The sequence below is a fragment of the Rattus norvegicus genome, chromosome X (genome assembly GCF_036323735.1).
Source record: "Rattus norvegicus strain BN/NHsdMcwi chromosome X, GRCr8, whole genome shotgun sequence".
Classification (NCBI taxonomy): Eukaryota; Metazoa; Chordata; class Mammalia; order Rodentia; family Muridae; genus Rattus; species Rattus norvegicus.
In genome coordinates, this window is record NC_086039.1 from 72,895,729 (window position 1) to 72,914,586 (window position 18,858).

An 18,858-nucleotide genomic window follows, 5' to 3' on the forward strand; every position below is an offset into this window, starting at 1 on the left:
AAGGCACTTTTTGTCAAGCCTGATAGATGACCTGAGTTTGATCCCCAGGACTCACATTGTAGAAGAAGAGAAAAACAAACAAACAAACAAACAAACAAACAAACAAAAAACAAAAAAACCTCTGAAAGTTCTAACCTTCATGCATGTGCTTACCGTCCACAAAATAAAATATGAAAAATACCCTGATTTTTATCAAGGAGGTAATAAAAGTTCAGGGTAGTAGAACACACAGACGGTAGCCACAAAATTTGAAGACAGTGGCGGAACTCAGATTTTTGACATACGTGTGTGTGTGTGTGTGTGTGTGTATGCATCCACATGTCTACACATGTATGTAGAGGTCTAAGGTAGATACAGGTGTTTTCTATTGCTCCCCATTTATTTATTGAGCCAGGGACTCTTGTTGGACACGAACCTTCTGTGTAGTCTATCTAGTTAGCTTAAACCAGGGATCTCCTGGTACATGAAGAAGTGAGAAAACTGAGTCAGACCCAGAGCAACTCAAACTAAGCTGATTAGGAGACATTCGCTGGGTCTACTGGTGTAGGGGCATTACGTGTGGGGAGACCCAAATGGGAAGAGAAGAGTAACAGGGGAACACAGTCAAGTAACTCTAAGGCTGCTGAGGTTAATAGAGAAGGATTACCATAGAGCTGGCTGACCTCTACAATGTCAGAGCTGCAAGAGGCTTTATGAGTTATTTGAAAGCTGGGAGCCGTGGCTCAGTGGTAAAGTATGTGCCCAGCATGCTCAAAACCCCAGGTTTTAATCCCTAGTACTAGAGGGGGGGTATATCTAGAAGCATTTACTGCTATTCACAGAGGAGCAGGGAAGAGTTGACTCTTGAGAGCCAACAGGACTGGACTTGAATCCTTCACTGCAAGTACTAGCACTGGACTTTGGATAAATGACCTAATATTTCTGTTCCTCAATAGCTTTACGTGGAAAATATTTGAGGGAGAAGAAGCCCCCCCCACAGAGTTATTCTGAGGATTAAGTGAGATAATCTATGGAAAACATTTTCGCATAATACCTGGCGTGCAGTAGGCTATCAATAACTTCTGTTAGTCAAGAATGTTGTGGTTGAACTCTCATTCTGCTGTTATTAGCCAGTTTACTTTGACCAACCACTGGTAATTATTTCTTGGAGTGTATTTACAGGGTTAGTGTAAGGCCTCAATGTTATAATTCATTTATGTAAACATCCAGTTTGATGTTAGGCACACAGTAAATGCCCGGTGTGAATACAGGCTGACTCCAAACTGGAGTATCTCTAGGACAAGAAAACTGGATTAGTTTCTCCTGACCTTTGCTATGGCACTCCATAGTCTTTCCTCATCCTTTGTAGAGCAAAATGAAAACTCAAGCAGGCTCAATCTGTTCAGATGAGGACTAATGTTTTGGTGTTTTTTTTTTTTTTGTTGTTGTTGTTGTTTTTTTACTTCAATGTTATGGGGATATCCTCAGCTATAGATCAAGCAATCTAGGGAAAATGAAGTAGCTAACTATCCTCTGGGGATACACATTCTTAGCCCCCACCCCTATCCCTGTTAGGACATCTGTGGCCATTTCTCTTGCCCTGGAGTCCAGTGTGATGGAGCAGTAATAAGATCAGGGTCTTGGGGAGAGAGGCTGTCCTGTCTCCTATGTCAGTCTAGGGAAATGTCCAGCACATATCTGGCCTAAATCTTGTGAAAATTTTTAGTGGATCTGCATTCGAGATCAAGGTTCCTCTTAGAGACAAACATGTTTAGGCTGAGGGATGAGAAGGATGATATCAAGTGATATTTCAACGCTTCCACTGCTTAATGGCATCCTTCAGAGAAACAGCTCCAAGGGAACCAGCCATTGGTTAAATATTCCCCTGGCACCCAAGCCTAGTCTTTTCAGGCACTGCAAAATGACTTAAGAAGCTTCTTTTTGCACCTGCCAAGTACCCATTGTTTGCAAAAACCTTTAAGAAATCACCAGGCTTTCACTTCAATGCATATGGATTGGCATCTGACACCCAATCAGGATTACTGTGACTGTTGCTAGTCAACCCTTTACCATTGCCAAACAAATGGTGGAAGTTTATAAATCTTATTACCCATGCTTTGGTTTCCCTGCATGTAAAATAAGGCAGCGAACTATGTGACTGCCGTCCTGGAACTGAGTTTGCAATTCAGTGAAGCAGGGGTGAGGACTGGCTATCTTGCATGTGCTCACTTGCACATGTGCTCATCCACTCTTACTCTATCCATGCACACACACATCACACACACACACACACACACACACACACACACACACACACACTCACAGTAATACAATGTTAGATGTGCTCGCAGTCTCACTAACTTTTATACAAATTTAACCCGGACACATAGTGAACGACCCCTCCCCCTGCACACACACACAGACACATACATTTCTCAAGGCACCTTGTGAGGAGCCTTTATGGTGCTCTTTTTCTCAGAAAGCTGTAACAAACACGCCCCATTTCTAGAATGGACACACACTTTGGGTTACCTGTGACAATCCTGTTTTATACCTAGTGTTCTAGAAAAATATTAATAGTGTTCTCTTCCATCCTCAAAAGCATCCTGGTTTGATAATAAGCGATATTCTAATCCTATCTAAACCCATATTACCATAACCTCAGGTCTGTTCCCTTCCTGGGAGATTACCTCATCCTTTAATCATGTTTGCCTCTTCAACGCCATCACTAGGGGTTGGCTTTAGTGTTTCAACCCTGCAAAGAAGCAACACAATGTGCGGGTCCACATTCCACAGATTGAGGGAAGGATGAGAACCTCTATCATTTGACTTGAAAGTTAACCAACCAAAAATCTAGTTGGCCTCAAAATGGGTACTCAGTGTCCTTGTTTTGGGTCTGAGAATTACAAATTCTCCAGTATGTGCTTTCTTCTCCTAATCCTAAGCACTCTCACTCCCTCTTCCTTCTCCTTTCCTTCCTTCCTCTTAAGGCACTATGCTCTGATAATGCCAAGCTCTCTGAAGCAAATCTACTCTATGGTACCACAGCCCCGCATCTTAAGCTCAGAGATCTATAGAATAAGAAGTGACTAAAGGGGGTCAGAGGAGGGATGATGAACAGGAGGAAGAGGAGAAGAGGAATGTGAGATTCAATTTCCTTTAGGACTAATTTCTCTTAGCTTCAGAGCATTTGGGCCAGTGACTATTTCTGTGGCTGGATTAACTGTGTTTTGAAAAATACTCTGAAAATGTTGTCAGCTATTTGCAACCATGGCTATAAATACATTGTGCGGGAAGGAGCTGTAGAGCTGCTATTCATGGAGCAACTGGACAGGACCCATGCTCTCCAGACATGTGGATACCACATAGGGCAGCCTGAATTTTAGCAGCAGCTGTGCTAACGTGCAAACAAGATGGAGGCCAGGAAGAGGCGCCAGCAAGGGCAAAAGAGACACTAGCAGGGTGAAGTTGGGGAATTCAGAAAGAACATCTTTTTTAGACTCCTAGAAGAGCAGTCTAGAGAGAAGATGCATGGTGTGGTCTCCTCATTCATTTCACAGAGATGAGGCTGTTTGTATCTGCACGAATTCTGGGAGTATGCATTTTTAATGGTCCGTGTCGTGAGTTCAAGCTTAAAATCAGATATGTATGTGTAATTTGTTACACAGACGGAGTTACTTATGCATGCATGCACAGGGGGTAAATGTCTCAGACCACATATAAATGCATGACCACATATGCAAATCTGCAGATTCACTTATTGATATGACCATGATGATAATTTGTGTAGAATATCCAAAGAAGTTTCCAAAGGGTTATCACATTGATTCTATCATTTGAACTTTATCACACCGCTGAGTGGCAGGGATTATAACATCTATTGCCCTCTATTTTGCAGAGAAGGAAAGTAAAGTTTAGACTTGGCTGAGGCTGTGGATCAGGAAAACAGTAAAGCCAGGGCTCTACAACTGTGTACTTTGTGTTAAATCTTGGGCCACATAGAATGTAGAGAAGTGAGACAAAGGGGAGTTAAACTTCTGGGATCTTCATTGTGAGCTCCCATTCCAAGGCATCTTTTATTTCAACACTCAGACTAAGTCAAGGAAAAAGAAGAGGGCCTCAAGGCCAGCGCTAGCCTCTGTTGAGCCATGGCCTGGAATGTAGCCTTGAGGTTTCTATTCCTGTCTGGAGCACCAGCCAAGTCCATTCATAGGACATAGGTGAGCCACAACATTCTTTACTAGTGTTCATTGGTGATACCCTGGAAGCCATAGGTAGTTTTTTTTTCAAGTTAGAGGCTGAAACAATAGATTTGTTTCCTCCTCATTCTCTCCCGTGGCTGTGTGTGTATCTATCTTTCCCTTTCTACAAGGCGTAGGCTCACAACATCCGGTCTGACCGGTTCCACCTGAGCCTTCCATGTTTGAGACACTTTATGAAAAGGGCAGATAGCACAGGCCTGAATGTGAGTGGTGCCATCCCCAGGGAAGACGGCAAATGAAGGTCTCTGTACCTCCCTTACCTTTAACAACACCATGTCTCCCCATCGGTTTAGTTAGCAGGCCTATGGAAATTTTAATTTGAGCTATTCTTTCCATGAGCAAAATGTAAATCAAGGGAAAAAAGCCCCCAAACCATTTTGGTTCTTGAAGTATATAACTGTCTTATTGTTCACCACTTGGGTGGTTAGAACTTGCTGATGCACAGAGCAATATAGAAGCTGATAATGACATCAAAGTTTCTAAGGTCACTGAATTGAAGCCACTGGAATAGTCAGAGCTGGGAGACTTTTGCTCCACTTGTCACCAAGAGGCAGAGAATCCTAACCATTCTTCTCTCTCATCCCAACTCTATACCAGGAGTTTTAACTTGATAACATGTAGAGCTTCCTGCCAGGATTGTTTTATTGAAACTTTCAGGCATATGTCCTCACCTATTCCCAGAAGATAATCCTTCTAAGTACTGTGTGGGAGGTTCCAACCAGCGAAGAGTCCATGAGCCTTGGCAAGATAAGCCAGCAGGAGCAGGATACAGAGCTCCCTGCTGTGTATGGAACTGCTTGGGTAGAGAACTGCTGTGTGTAGCTGGGTAGACCATGCATAGTTATTGATTCTTTCCAGAACTTAGAGAGGAGTGCATGAGCTAGTATAACTGGTGTGGGATAATCCCACATGTGGACTGAGCATAATCTTAGTTATTAGTAAGTTAAGGCCACATCCAAATAAGAAAAGTATATGTTTACCAACTGAACTCTGTCTAAAAGTAGTTCTTAGGGACTCTGAAGGTCCTAATCTAGTCCTGGGCTAAGGCAACATGAGAGCAGCCCACGTGGTATCTTGACAATGCACCCAATTCCCAATTCTTGACTATAATTGGGCTAACCTGGGATCACGTTTGCTCTTTCAGGCCCCAATATGCAGACTCACAAGCCATAGATTATTAGATAGATGCCAAGAGCAGCAAATATGTATCTGGCTCCTACAATGTGTCAGATACTGATCTAAGCCAGTTTATAAATTCATGTCATAACCATAGATCATGATTTTGTTATCTTCCTTTTACAAACAGGGAAATAGCAGCACACAGAAGTTAAATACCTTGTGCACAGACAAACAGCTAGTGAATAGTGTTCATCCAAACAGTCTGACTGAACATCAGTGCTGATTCAAGCTGACTCTATGACAGGATCCCTACGCATAAAACACAAACATCTTTTAAGTAATAAAACCACTCTAGTATTTGGAATGCTGTCTTAATTTTTATTTTTTGATCCATTGACTTTGTTTTATTTGTATTAGTATTTTTCCTATAAATATGTCTGTGCATGATAAGTGTATCCAGTGCCACTGTCCTGACACTGGAGTCACAGAAGGTTGTGAACCACCATGTGGGTGCTGAGAATCAAACCCAAGATCTTCTGTAAGAGTAACAAATGCTCTTAATCACTTTAGCTCCTGGAAAACAGTCTTAGAGTGGAGACTATTCAGAAAAGATTTCCTATTATGTTAATTGGTGCTAAACTGTGCACAATACACACATGCATATACACATAATTCTCTTTTCATCTCTCTTTAAAAATTACCTCTCTCTCTGTCTCTCTCTCTCTCTCTGTCTCTCTCTCTCTCTCTGTGTGTGTGTGTGTGTGTGTGTGTGTGTGTTCATGTGTCCTATGTCACAGTCTGTGTGAATGTCAAAGGATAACTCACAGGAACTCAGTTCTCTCCTGCCACTCTGCAGTTCCTGAGGATGGAACTTACGATTTCTGGGCTTGGTGGCAATTGAGCTCACCTGCTAAACCATCATCTCTCTTTGCCTCACTTGAGGGAATTCTTCAAGGATATAGGATTGAAGTTATGGATAGCTACTATCTCAGAAAGCTGTCTTTCCTTAAATCTGTGAGGCTATGTTTCCATTTTCATCAAAGAAGCTCTCTTGTTCACCTCTTTGCCATTCCCCATCACCATCATGCCCAAGGTCTCCTTGTGAAACTGTTCATTGGTACAAATTTCTCATTTCAGGAGGAGAGAAATCTGAAGTCAAGAAAGGAAAAGGGACTTAGCATGGTCACAAAGAACTTCCTCGAGAACTCTCTTTTCTCCTCCTCTCCTCTCCTCTCCTCTCCTCTCCTCTCCTCTCCTCTCCTCTCCTCTCCTCTCCTCTCCTCTCCTCTCCCCTCCTTTCCCCCTCCCCTCCCCTCCCCCCTCCCCTTTCCTCCCCTCCTCCCATCCTCTCCTCTCCTCTCCTCTTCTCCTCCACTCCTCTCCCCTATTCTTTTCTCCTCAATGTTGACAGTATTTTCTGAATTCCAGCCATAAGGTCTCAGTTATGTCTAAATCTTTTCTTGCATTACTCTTGTTCCTATTCCCTCAATGGCACAACTCCTGGTTGTTTATTTTCTTCTACTGTGTATCCTACTTCTTACCGATACGCTTAAACTTCAGATGGTAACAAGGTTAGCAAAATTGCTATTGCAACTTTCAGAAAACTTGTGCATTTCCACCCCCATGAAGCATGGAATTGGAAGCCCAGGGTTCGAATCACTATGTACTCTCATTTGCCCCTAGAAAAAGGGAAACAGGAATTCCATACAGTGAACTTTCCCCTAATAAACACAAAATCATATTAATTTTTTATTTCCCAGATCCTGTTAATGTACCACTTGATGTGACCAAAGACACTGGCATTTGATGAGCTTAAACAACTTCCTTTAACTGTTCCATGTATTTAAAAAACTGGAATGTTAACTACAATGTAGCAATGACCTTGATAACTCAACAGGCTTCTTTCTCCTGGGGTTCACAGGATTTGGACACCAGAATGCTTAGAAAAAGTGTCTGGGTTGCTGACATAGAAAAGCAGGTGGTGTAGCCCAGGCTGATGTGCCACAGGCCATTTTCAGGCATCTCATTTCATGGCCTGATGCCCAGACATGCCCCCGGCCCATGCCCTCCTCTCCAAATATCCTCAGTATTTTTTCTTCTCCTACCCTTCAGTCCCACCCTACCCCACCTGCTATGTAGGGCCTAATGGGGAACAGTGACTCACTGGATTCTCAGAGGGGGAAAACCCACCCCAAAACAAAACAACAAAAAACAAAATCTGAGACACAATCAAATTGTCTAATTCTTTTGTTCTGTTTTTTTATTTTTGTAGTTGGAAACAAAGTAGTACTAGGCTGTGAACTCCTGATCCTCCTGCCTCTCTATTCAAGTGCTAGGATTATAGGCCTGCACCACAATACCTGGTTACAAATTGTCTCATTCTCAATTCCTTTAATGTTATTTTGCCCATTTCCTATGTAGCTAAACCCTATGTTAAGTTCCAACCCTACCAGCAAGTTTCCCTTGATTTGACATTCTTTTCTCTTTGCCCACATCACCACAAGAAAGTGATAACAACATTCAATTCAATACAATACACATTTTTTCCTACTTAGCAATAACCATAATTATTTTCAATGTTGTGGTTTTTTTTCTTCAAAGAAATGGTAAACTTCTTAAGGGACACTGCTCTCACTCATCTGGAGGTCCTTCCAGCACACAGTAAAGACCTATTCTCTCTTGGATTAAACCCACATTTGTGCAATGAGAGGAAAATGGATGGGGAAGGCATGTGAGCCAGGAAAGAGCTCACATTTAATCGGATGCTTACTTCGTAGGTGCCAAACTGTTTGTTAGATGCTGAACATGTGTTGTCTCATTTAACCTCCATATTGGTGATGATGTTATTTTATGTATTAGAAAACTAATAAAATTTCCAAGAAGTTGAAAACTTTGTCCAGGAACCATATGATAAGGTATTTCCATCTACTGCTGTTTCATTCTAAAGCCCATAGGAAAATATTGGAGACACTGATTAAATATTTTATGATATACCCATTTAAAAATATGATGTGGCTGCAGCAAAGAATGAAGGCTTGCTTTATGGACTTAATGTATAACTAATACCCATGGTACTTTGAAGCTTGAAGGCAAGTTAGAAGATAATGTGGGTTATGTTCTGTCATTTGCACTTTAAGGGTAGGCTATGCATTGAAATGCTAGCAAGAAACATAATGTTTCTGGAAGGATACTCAGAAAGTTCTGATAGCCTTGGAGAGAAACAGGAGAGAGAGAGAGAGAGAGAGAGAGAGAGAGAGAGAGAGAGAGAGAGAGAGAGAGAGGGAATTTTTAATGCTGTACCTTTTGAATTTTATCTCCATGTGTTTCCACAAAGTAACTCCTGAGGATTGACTCAGGATACGAAGGGAAGCATATTGCCAGTGACTGAACTGACAAGCATGCAGCATGCCAGCAACTCACCGTCTTCACTCATTTCTCAACCCCCTTTCAAAGCAAGCTCCACTACAAACGGATTAGTTAAGGACACACCTTTCCACATATAGCTCAATTATAGACCTGTCAGATGGGAATCTCTCTCTCTCTCTCTCTCTCTCTCTCTCTCTCTCTCTCTCTCTCCATATTTACCTCAATCTCTTGGTTGGGGGTAGATTAGGGACAGACCCCAGGATGTTTGTATATGCTAGGCAAATTCTCTGCCATCGATCTATAACTTTAGGCCTTTAGCTCAGATATTTGAATAGCTAAAATCAGGATGTTTACTTGTGGTGTATTTAAAATCTGTTGTCTTAAAGGAGGGCTGTGGTTTACATTTTGTTACAAGCAATGAAAGAAAAATATATCAGGCATAGTGGCATATGCTTACAATACCAACACATGATATCTGAGGCAGAGGGATCACCATGAGTTCAAAGACAGCCTGGGCTATAGAGTAAGGCCCTTTTCCCAAAGAAACAAAATAAAACCATTTCCTCAGACAACTAACTGGTCTTAATGGAGGCTTTCTAAGTGGCCACTGAAATGTATGCTCCATCTACTACTGCAGTCCTCCTTTGTGACCTCAGCTCTCTGGGGCTATCCTGTTTAAAATACAAGGAAACTGGCCACTCCAGAGCTGAACACAAAGGAGCAAGTCTTCTTATAAACTTAATGTCCCCTGGCCCAGGCCTTCTGACCTTAAATATCCCTTTCCTTCTTCCTTACTATCTGCAAGAGAACAAGAGTCTGTGACAGACTCCCTGGAGGAAGTGACACTTCAACTCCATCCACCATCCACCCTCCACCCCCCCCCCAGTCTTAGCAGTTCCTACTAAAAAATTCAGCCCTTGACAGAGTGAGGTTTGTGAGCTCTTGCCAAGTACTGTAAATATTTCCACATGCCTTGTTTCCTTGAATGTATATGACCTGGGATCTGGCCCCTCCTCTGCTTGGGCTTTCCTAGAGCCGAGGAACAAAGAAAACACAACCAGTCCAGTCTTTAGCTTTAGGACATCAGACTAAACTGCAGAAGAATCCAGAGAGGAGATGGTGAAGAGACGGAATGGAGAGTGAGAGGACAGGAAGAGATATTTAGAGACACATTTAGACAAAAGCATACTGACTTCATTTCTAGAGTCTGAGCAAGGCTCATCATAATAACAGCAATGACCACAATTTACAAAAACCCTTTACAAACACACAGTCACGTTCCACCCTGACAGAGTTACCAAATTAAATATTACTTGCTGAGGGCAGCTTTGTAGCCTTTGTATGTGGGACTACTGAATCCTAGAAATGTTATGCGATTTGTTCAGGATTAAAGGACAAAAAAGTGACAAATTGTCTAACACTTTTTGGACTTTTGGATTATGATTCTTTGCACACACACTCTGGATACAGTGAGATTGGTGGTGAGAAGATGATGTCCTATATCAGAAGACTTCCCAACCTTTCTTTACTAAACCCCCATCTCCCTTTTTCATAAGGATATCTAGAAGTCACAGGAAGCAGAAAACTCCAAAGTAGTGTCCCTGCACTATGTGTTAAATCAGGGACAAAACCCGAGAGTTCTGGGCTTAGACTGTTGAGATCCAAGTCCTGGCTTTTGCCACGTGAACCTGAACATGGTATCTCTGTGCCTTGATTTATCTACAAAATGAAGGAAGTGGTGGTACCTACACAATTAAACTGTTGAGAATTAAAACAAATCAGTACTTGAACGTGCTCAGGATGGCACTTTCCATAGAACCCATTGCTGTTAAGTAAATGTTGCTTATCACAACTATGCTACTACTATTAATAGGAGGCTTAGCAAAATTATGGAGCTAAAGAACAAAGAAATGCCACTGTGAAATGCAGCAGAGGTGGTCATGCTAGGCTCTATGCTCCATACTGCCCCTCACAAAGCCCCTGCGCCCCAGCGGCAAAGAGGGCAGGCTGGGAGTTATCTCCAATCTTCTATCCAATTCTCTCATGCCTGTAAGAGTGATGTGGACCTTCAACAGAAGAATCTTTTTGTTTGTGAGCTCAGTAACCTGAACAAGTGGCTAAAACCATGACTTCAACCTCATAGACACCATGTTTAAAGGAACTCTACTAATAGGTCAGTTAGACATTATCTATCTCTCTATACACACAAACACACAGGTCTGAATACATGGGTGCATGTGTATACCATTATGGCTGGGATAAAATGGTAGGTGGGTAGATTCCCCAGGAAAAAGTAGGCAAAGAACATGTGTGGGGACTGGTTATTTAGCAACATCCCCTTTCCTTGTTTCTGCTCACGCTCATAGAAACAGGAAAGCAACTAACCCAGGAACTACTTTCCTCTCTCTGCCCTCCCTAAACTTTTATTCTTGAAGGTGTGAGTATCTGTTTCCTTCCTTCTCTGATCTTTCTACAACCAACTGTGCATCTTTTCCTGGCAAAAAGAGAGATGATAGGAGCTAACATACTATGAACCAGAACCCTGAAGCTAAACCCAGTCGGAGTTCTGGAGATCTAGGAGATGGAGAACAATGATGGTGAGGACTTAAAGCAAAAGCGAAGATGTTTCTTAATTTTTTAATTAAGAGTCAAGAGTCAACCATAATAATACCTCTTGGGCTGTGAAACAAGACGGTGTGGAAATGGCCAAATGGGTTTTATAGCAGCTATTCTACCACAAAACTCTAGAGGTGGTTTCTGTACCCTTGAGTTAGCCTTTGCTCAGAGAGGAAAGCAAAAGAGGGGAGAAAATAAAAGGGGGAGAGAGAGAGAGAGAGAGAGAGAGAGAGAGAGAGAGAGAGATGTGTGTGTGTGTGTGTGTGTGTGTGTGGTGTGTGTGTGTGTGAGTGATGTGTGTGTGCATGTGTGTGTGTGTGTGATCTTGAGGCTGCAGATAGAGTTGAGCTTGTGTAACATCCTAAACAATTGCTTTCCTAACGAAGAAGTGGAGAGCAAGAGAAGAGGGAGAACAATGTGGGGAGGAAGGAAGATGGCATATCTAGCAAATAGGATAAAAAGACACAATGAAAAGTGAGGGGAGCTGAGCCAATGTGGTGGGGACAGTCAGTCAGTCTTGCACTTTCCTCTTATCAATCCTACAAACACAGTAGAGAACAGAAAAGGACAAGACTGCGAAGATGAAGAGGTTGCATGCCACACTCACCACCCACAAATAGATGCTGAATGGCTTCATAGAAGCAGGCAATGCATTCCCTTCAGAGCAGGTCCTTTATTACCACTGAAGCCAGAGATGGCTGCAATGAGCACAGCTCCCTTCTCTGCAGCATTTGAACACTGGGTAGCATGAAGAATAGGGGGCAATGTGAATACAGAGTCTAATTTGTAATAAATGTTTCTTTGTCTCATAACTGGGGAATAGCAAATGGGTCTAGACCAAGAAGTAAGACCCAGCCAGGCTGACCATACTCTCTATCCTCTTGACCTAGCATGTTTTTTAGTCTAGATACTTTGTATCTGTGTCACATTAAATTGAACTCTGTAGAAAGATAGGGGAAGACTTCTTTCCAATGGGATATTCACAACACATGAGTGACGGTATACATGTGCATATACACGTGCATGTTTTAAGAACAGGGTCGTGCTGCCACATGTAGTTATGCATGCTTATAATCTGAGTACTCAGGAGGTAGAGGCAGGAGGGTCACTGCAAGTCTGAGGGCAGCTTGCTTTTAGTAGTGAGCTCTTGTCTTAAAAGATAATCGATCAAATAAACAAACAAGGAAAACAAGTCCTTTTCTCTAGAGCTTACACACTCAATCCATGTGATAGTTCAAGTCAAGAAATCACACTCCATCATGCACACAATCTAAAACAAACAAACAAACAAAGTAATTCTTTTTAACACATAATAAAACAAAGCAAACCCCATGGCATTTGCTTGAGAGGAAGAGCAAGGCACCCTCCTGAGAAACTGGACTTCTCAAAAGGTGGAGACAGCATCTCTTACATACTTCTGCAAATGTTGATAGTCTAGCTGCTTGCTTATTCTTCATGAAAACATTGTCAAACGACAAGAAAATAAAAATCCAGAAAAATAGGAAAGCACACCATGCCTGGCGCCTCTTTAGGCACTCTCAGTCAAACCAAGAGCAAAGCCAAAGTTGACCAGGGATGACAGGCAAGCATTTCAACCTTCTCCAAGGCTCTCCAACAACCCCCAAGCCAGTTACAAAGATGTCCTGTCTAAAGCCCCCCAGTGGAAAGCTCTGTATCACGTTCAGAAATCTTGGTTTCCTCTTCTAGCCTGAAGTAAGAAAAAACAGAGGTCACACTGACCATGCATTTATGAGAAATGAGAGAAAGCTGTAGGAAATTAAATTTTATGAGAGGGGCCCGGGGCTGGAGAGTTGGCTCTGTGGTTAAAAGCACTTCTGGTTGCTGCAAAGGGCCCAAACTCTCTTCGCAGCACCCACATGGAGGCTCCTCACCTCTTAGGGCACCAGGCACACATGTGATGCACAGATGTACATGCAGGCAAAACACATACACATAAAATCATAAAAGTAAATGTAGTTTTAAGAGAGGGGTCCAAGCTGAGGCCCAAGGGAGTGCTTTCAGTTTAATACTTTTGAGGAACAGATTTGAATACTGGGAAAGAGCATCGTACAGACTAGCAGCACGCCAAGTTGAGAGTTCTTTTCGAAATCCAGTTCTCTGGAGAGGAGAACATTGTGGGAAAAATATGTGTAGGCTCAGAGTTGCTCTTACATAGTGAACAAAATGGAGTTGGTCTTTTTAAAGGTGCACAAATTTAAAAGCCCCATAGTCTCAAAAACAACAACAACAACAACAACAACAACAACAACAACAACAACAACACCAGATAAAGCAGAAAATGGTGTCCATGTGCTTTTCTTCACTTCCCTAATAGACCCTCAACTCCACCTAACTGCCCCTTCAGGAAGCTTAACAACTTTTTTTTGTGTGTGTGTCGAAACTTATACTAGGTGAGTAGTAAAGACTGAGCTACCACACAATGCTAGAAGGATATAACGTTGGGGTTAGAAAATTCACACAGTTGGCTTTCTTGTTTTATAGATAGATAGATAGATAGATAGATAGATAGATAGATAGATAGATAGATAGATAGATAGATAATTGATGTACAGAGCCAGTTTTGTAACTCCTAGCTGCTATCATTGAGATAACCAGTTTGGTGGGGGGCGTTGTGTTCAGATTTGGCCTGAGAGCTCACTCTTTTTAGATTTAGAGTAAGTTTCACTTGCCAATACCACTAGGAGGAGGAGTTGGGGCAAGAGGAAGAGGAGTTGGTTAAAATGAGCACTTGAGGCCACTGGACAGTGAGACAAGGCTCCAGAGGTACCCAGCTAGCAGCTCCAACGAGCATTTTTTATTTGGTTTTCCAGTGACCCAGTCTCTCATCTTCATTCTTTATAGCATGAACCAGGGTCACAGATCAGAACCCACTTTGGTTGGAGAAGAGGCAGAGGAATGATTTGAAAGATGCCCAGCCATTGGCCTAAAGCACTAACATGATCTTGCTCTGGATAGCAGGCAAAAGCCTTCTGCCAAAGTCAGGGGAGTGACAGATGTTCACTCGAAAGATACCTCGATGTCAAAGTCAACAATTTACTAGTAAAGCCAATGAGACACTGAAGCAAGTACGATGAGGTGAAAGACAGACAGCTGTCTTGCTTCTGCCCCTACTCACTGTAAAACGTGGTAGATTAGTCTTCTGTATGCCGAGAAAAGTTTTTCTCTGCCGGGTAGATCATCAACCTAAACCATCTTGTACCAGTAGTGAATCTTCCTTACTATTGCCCACTTTGTTTAGTAGTGAGAGCCCTAGCCTTGCCTCCTTCAGGAATTTCCAAGGACTATACCTCTAAACTCCCCAATAAAAGGACCTCTCATCATGTACGGCTCAGTGGTAAACTGGAAGTCAAGGCTGAAACAGCAAGATAATGGGCTTACTCTGAAGCACTCTAAAATAGACTTAGTTTCAATCCAATGTTAGCAACTCTGGCTAAAGCCGCCTTATCTGCTGGACATAAACCCCAACCTTGCCTCTACTTAAGGTTTGAAGAGTGAGCTAGGGCTGGTACCCAGTACTGTCTTGCTCCTATTTCCTATCATAAGTGTCAGCTGTTGTCCCAAGAAACCATGCTTGGTCTATATGTCGCACAAAATGGTCTGGCTGCCTGCTGTCCTATCTGATGCTTTTTTTAGGGGGGCGCTGGAGAGATCCCCAATTTCCTGTGACTTCTACAAAAGTCTACACTTCTTTCTCTTTTGTTCTTTACCCCTTTACCCCCCCCCCAAGCCTAGACCTTGGTTTTTTGTTTCACTCTCAAGAACCCTTTTTGCCTGTCAGTCCTCCCAGGCCTAGGTTCTAGAGAGAGTTGGCTTCCCTTAAATGAGATGAAGAAAGGCCCCAAAATATATAACTGGAGACACACCAGAACCTCAAAAACACAGGATTCATGAAGATTGTATATTACCTGCTTTAGGACAGCTCAAGGTCTACTTTCATTCTCTCTGTTCCTTGACCTGTGCCAGAGACCTCTTGTTTGAAATTGTCTTGTAGACATCAAAATTTACCTTTCTCTGGGACTTTCACTACTGCAGAACCTTATACCCATTAAGCCATTATGCACAACTTCACGGCTATGACAGTGTTAGACCCAACAAAAAAACCATTTGAGTTGCAGAGTACTTTCAAATACTAAATTAATAAATTGTTAGGAATGGATGAGATGTAAGATATCAAGAAAATGTAAAAATCATCACATTAATAGAAATAAACAATGTACCAACTTCCTTAAGTGTCCTTCCAGAGTGGTTATTGGGCAAATGCTGACTTATCAAGACATTAGCAAAATACTGTTTTCCCCATCTGTTTGATATTCCAGTGCTGTGACATAGGTGGACACAAAATTTTGAATAGACAGAGGAATTGTATGCAGGCAAAGGTGTTTGGAATATCAAGATCTGAACTGTGACTTGGGCAAGGTATGGTGACACATGCTTATAATCCTAGGACTTAGGAATTTGAGGCAGGAGGACTGTGACAAGTTAAAACTACTGGGAGCTACCCAAGGCTACATGGCAAGAGCTTGTCCCAAAAGACAAGTCAATAAACAGTAGCTTCAGAAATCCGAGGGTCTCAAGAAAGGCAATTCCGAGGATAAAATGTTTCTGAAAAGTATTTACAATAATTTAGTAGGGTGTTACTTTCAAAATAAAAACCGAGGCATTCCTCAAAGGCTCAGTATTAAAAATAACTTCTGTGAAATCACAATATACCATAACAAGGTCCCACACCAAAGTATTCTCAGACCCTTGGGAAATGCCAAATTCCATTCTGTCTCTTCCTGACCTATACTCTCCATAGGTTAAGCCAGTAACTCCAGCTCCTCAGTGGACCTAGTCCGTGTTGGCATACTACATACTAGCCACACCTCTGTAAAGACCACAGCACCACCGCCCCCTCCAGCTGCACTGTGAGGTATTGACCGGAAAGTCCCTGCCAGCCCTCCCCCTGAGTCTCCTATGATCACCTACTTTGAAGTCTGTTCCCCAGCAGTGAACCTCTTCCTGGTAAAATAGTGGTTTTTCCAAGTTTTATTGCATGCTCCTGAGGCCCCAGCGCTAGGCCTGATCACATCACGCAAATACTGGGGCCTAATTTCAGCACAGCCTCCACTGCTTTCCTTTAAATTTCGCCTAAACTTTGCCACTGACCCTGAAGGCCATTGGCCTGCCTTCAACCACAAGGCAACTCTCAGCAGGTGCCCCCCCAACTCCCCTCCCCCAGTAACCAAGGCAACATCCTGAGGGCCTAGCCTGGCTGCTTTCCAAAGAGCCCCTGATCTGCATCAAAGCAGGAAAAAGGTGGTCCCAGGGAGTATAGAAGCCGCTTTCCACCCAGAAGTTGTCCGCTGGAGTCCAGGGACCCCTCGACTCCAGTACCGAGTAGCCTAGGTTGTCAGAGACTGCCATTTACAGCTGCTGAATACACTCGAGATTTTTCTCAAGTGGGGCCTGTACACTGCAGCTGTGCCAATGGGTCACAAGGTCTGAGGCACAAGAGTCCCAAAGCCCCTTCTGCCGGACAGCTCGGCAAAGCTGCAAACAACGCACCTCCTTGATTGAAGGCCATGGAGGGGCCCAAAGTAACCCACAAGCCGGCATCCCAGAATTCAAGGTTTCTATTTCATTTGATAATCCAAAAGTCCCCCTTTTTGGAGGTTGGCCAAAAAAATGGACCCCCCCCCTAGAACTCCAGGGAACACTATGTTTTCCACTTTTTCCAAGTAGGGAACTTGAAGAGATGGTGCGCACATTTCCAGCTATCCTGACAGCTCAGAGAGGGAACCAGGATTTCATGAAACCTCTCATCAGAGCAGCTGAGGGGCTTCTTCTACAGAGTGAACAGTCTGCGTTTCCGGAGGTCACTGCTGGGTCTTCGTGCTAGGGAGTCTGCACACAGCCACGTGCCTGTAAGGTGAGGGCTATGTCTCCAACCCTGCCCAGTCTTAGGGTTGACCAAGCCAAAGCTGGAGTGACGGTCAACATTCTAACTTCGGGGAGAAAGAAGCCCCGTTGGATAACAGAGGTGTAGGGAGCCAGAGACCGGGCAGCTTGAGGTGCGGACTGAGTCTCAGGACCCATTCTGTATGCCGCCTCCCTGCCTCCTTTGGTGCTGGTCTTCCAGTGCACAGCGAGCCGCTTGCTCTCCGGGAACCGCAGGCGACCGCACCGCCTGGCTGGGCCGTACCCACAGCAGGCAGAGACGCGCGCACGCCCCCCCTGCACTCCTCCCTTTCTCTCCTGCCGACACACACGCCTGCCATGTGTTGACTCGGAGCGAAGAGTCATCAGGATTCCTGAAGTGGGTTTTGACAGAAAACAGCTCTGGTCCCCGAAAGCAATGGGGGCTGCTGCGGGGACCCGTTGTTCGGTACTTCTCTTTGAGCCCTTCAACCTTCCTACTGTCTCCTATCTACATGACTTCGCTTCCCACCCCCGCCCCCAAATCCTGCAAATATTTTCCCCAGCACACATGGGCAAAGTACTTTAAACAATCTAAAAGGTGAGTCTGGCTTTGTCCCAGGGCAAAAAGTTCATTGCTTGCCTGTAACCAATGAAGCGGTCTCACCCCGGGGACCGCTTCAGCCTAGAGCTCCATTGCCCAGGCTGTCCAGAGCCCTGCGACCCATGCCCTAGCAGGACACGGGCAAGAAGGAGTGAGAAAGGCGCTTTGGAAGGGCGTCTTAGACCAGGAGGTATGGGGATGACGGAGGGGGCAGACGCCTTGCCCACAATGCCAGGCGGGGCACGTGGAACCACTCACCTGCTTGGAACTCCACTTGGCGATTTTTCTCTTTTTCCTCCTCTAGTAGCATGGAGTAGAGGATACCAACAGAGTTATGGATGCCGAAGATGGAGCCGTTGCACCAGGTGGCTGCAAACACCACTATCCAGCCGAAGCCACCTTCGGGAGGCTGAAAGCCACGCGCGGTGCCTCGGGTCTCCACTGTGGGCGTGGGCTCGGGTTCTTGCACTGGCTCAGCCTCAAAGCCCAGCACCGGCAGGGGTGCAGGGTCGGGTAGGGGCTGGGGCTCGGGCTCAGGCTGAGGCTCGGGTGGGGGCACTGGCACCGGCTCTGGCTCAGGCTCCGGTTCGGGCTCCGGCTCTGGCTCCGGCTCGGGCACAGGACTACACACCGGCTCCTGATATTCCTGGTTTGCCTCCTGACAGGGCCCCTCAGCTTCCTCGCTCGCCGGGCTTGGCAGCGCCATCGTGGCTAGGGGACTGACTGTGGCTTGCGGGAGGGAGCCGGAGGAGCTGTTGTCTGGCTGGTACTTGTTTCTGCTGCTACTGCTCCTGCCGCCGCTCCGAGCACTGCTGCGGCCGCTGCCTCAGTCCCTGCCTCCTCCTCCCAGCGCCCGCCCGAGCTGGCCAGCCTGTCCCGCGACAGACGGTCCCTCGAGCCCTCTCCTTCTCCTCCCCCGTCCTACCCCCCTCCTCGTCTCCCCACGTCATCTCTCTCTCCTCCCCCTCCTCCCTCCCACTTCTTCCTCAACAG

The 18,858-nt window shown here is 44.4% G+C and overlaps 1 protein-coding gene across 1 annotated transcript in view; it reads right to left on the reverse strand.

Annotated features, from left to right (window-relative positions):
* The window catches only part of Slc16a2 (solute carrier family 16 member 2), a 123,204-nt gene extending 104,633 nt beyond the window's left edge, over nt 1-18,571 (reverse strand). The window contains exon 1 of the mRNA NM_147216.2: nt 18,124-18,571. Coding sequence (NP_671749.2) covers nt 18,124-18,571 — 448 coding nt within the window. The remainder of the gene's footprint in view (nt 1-18,123) is intronic.
* Nucleotides 18,572-18,858: the final 287 nt, after the last annotated feature.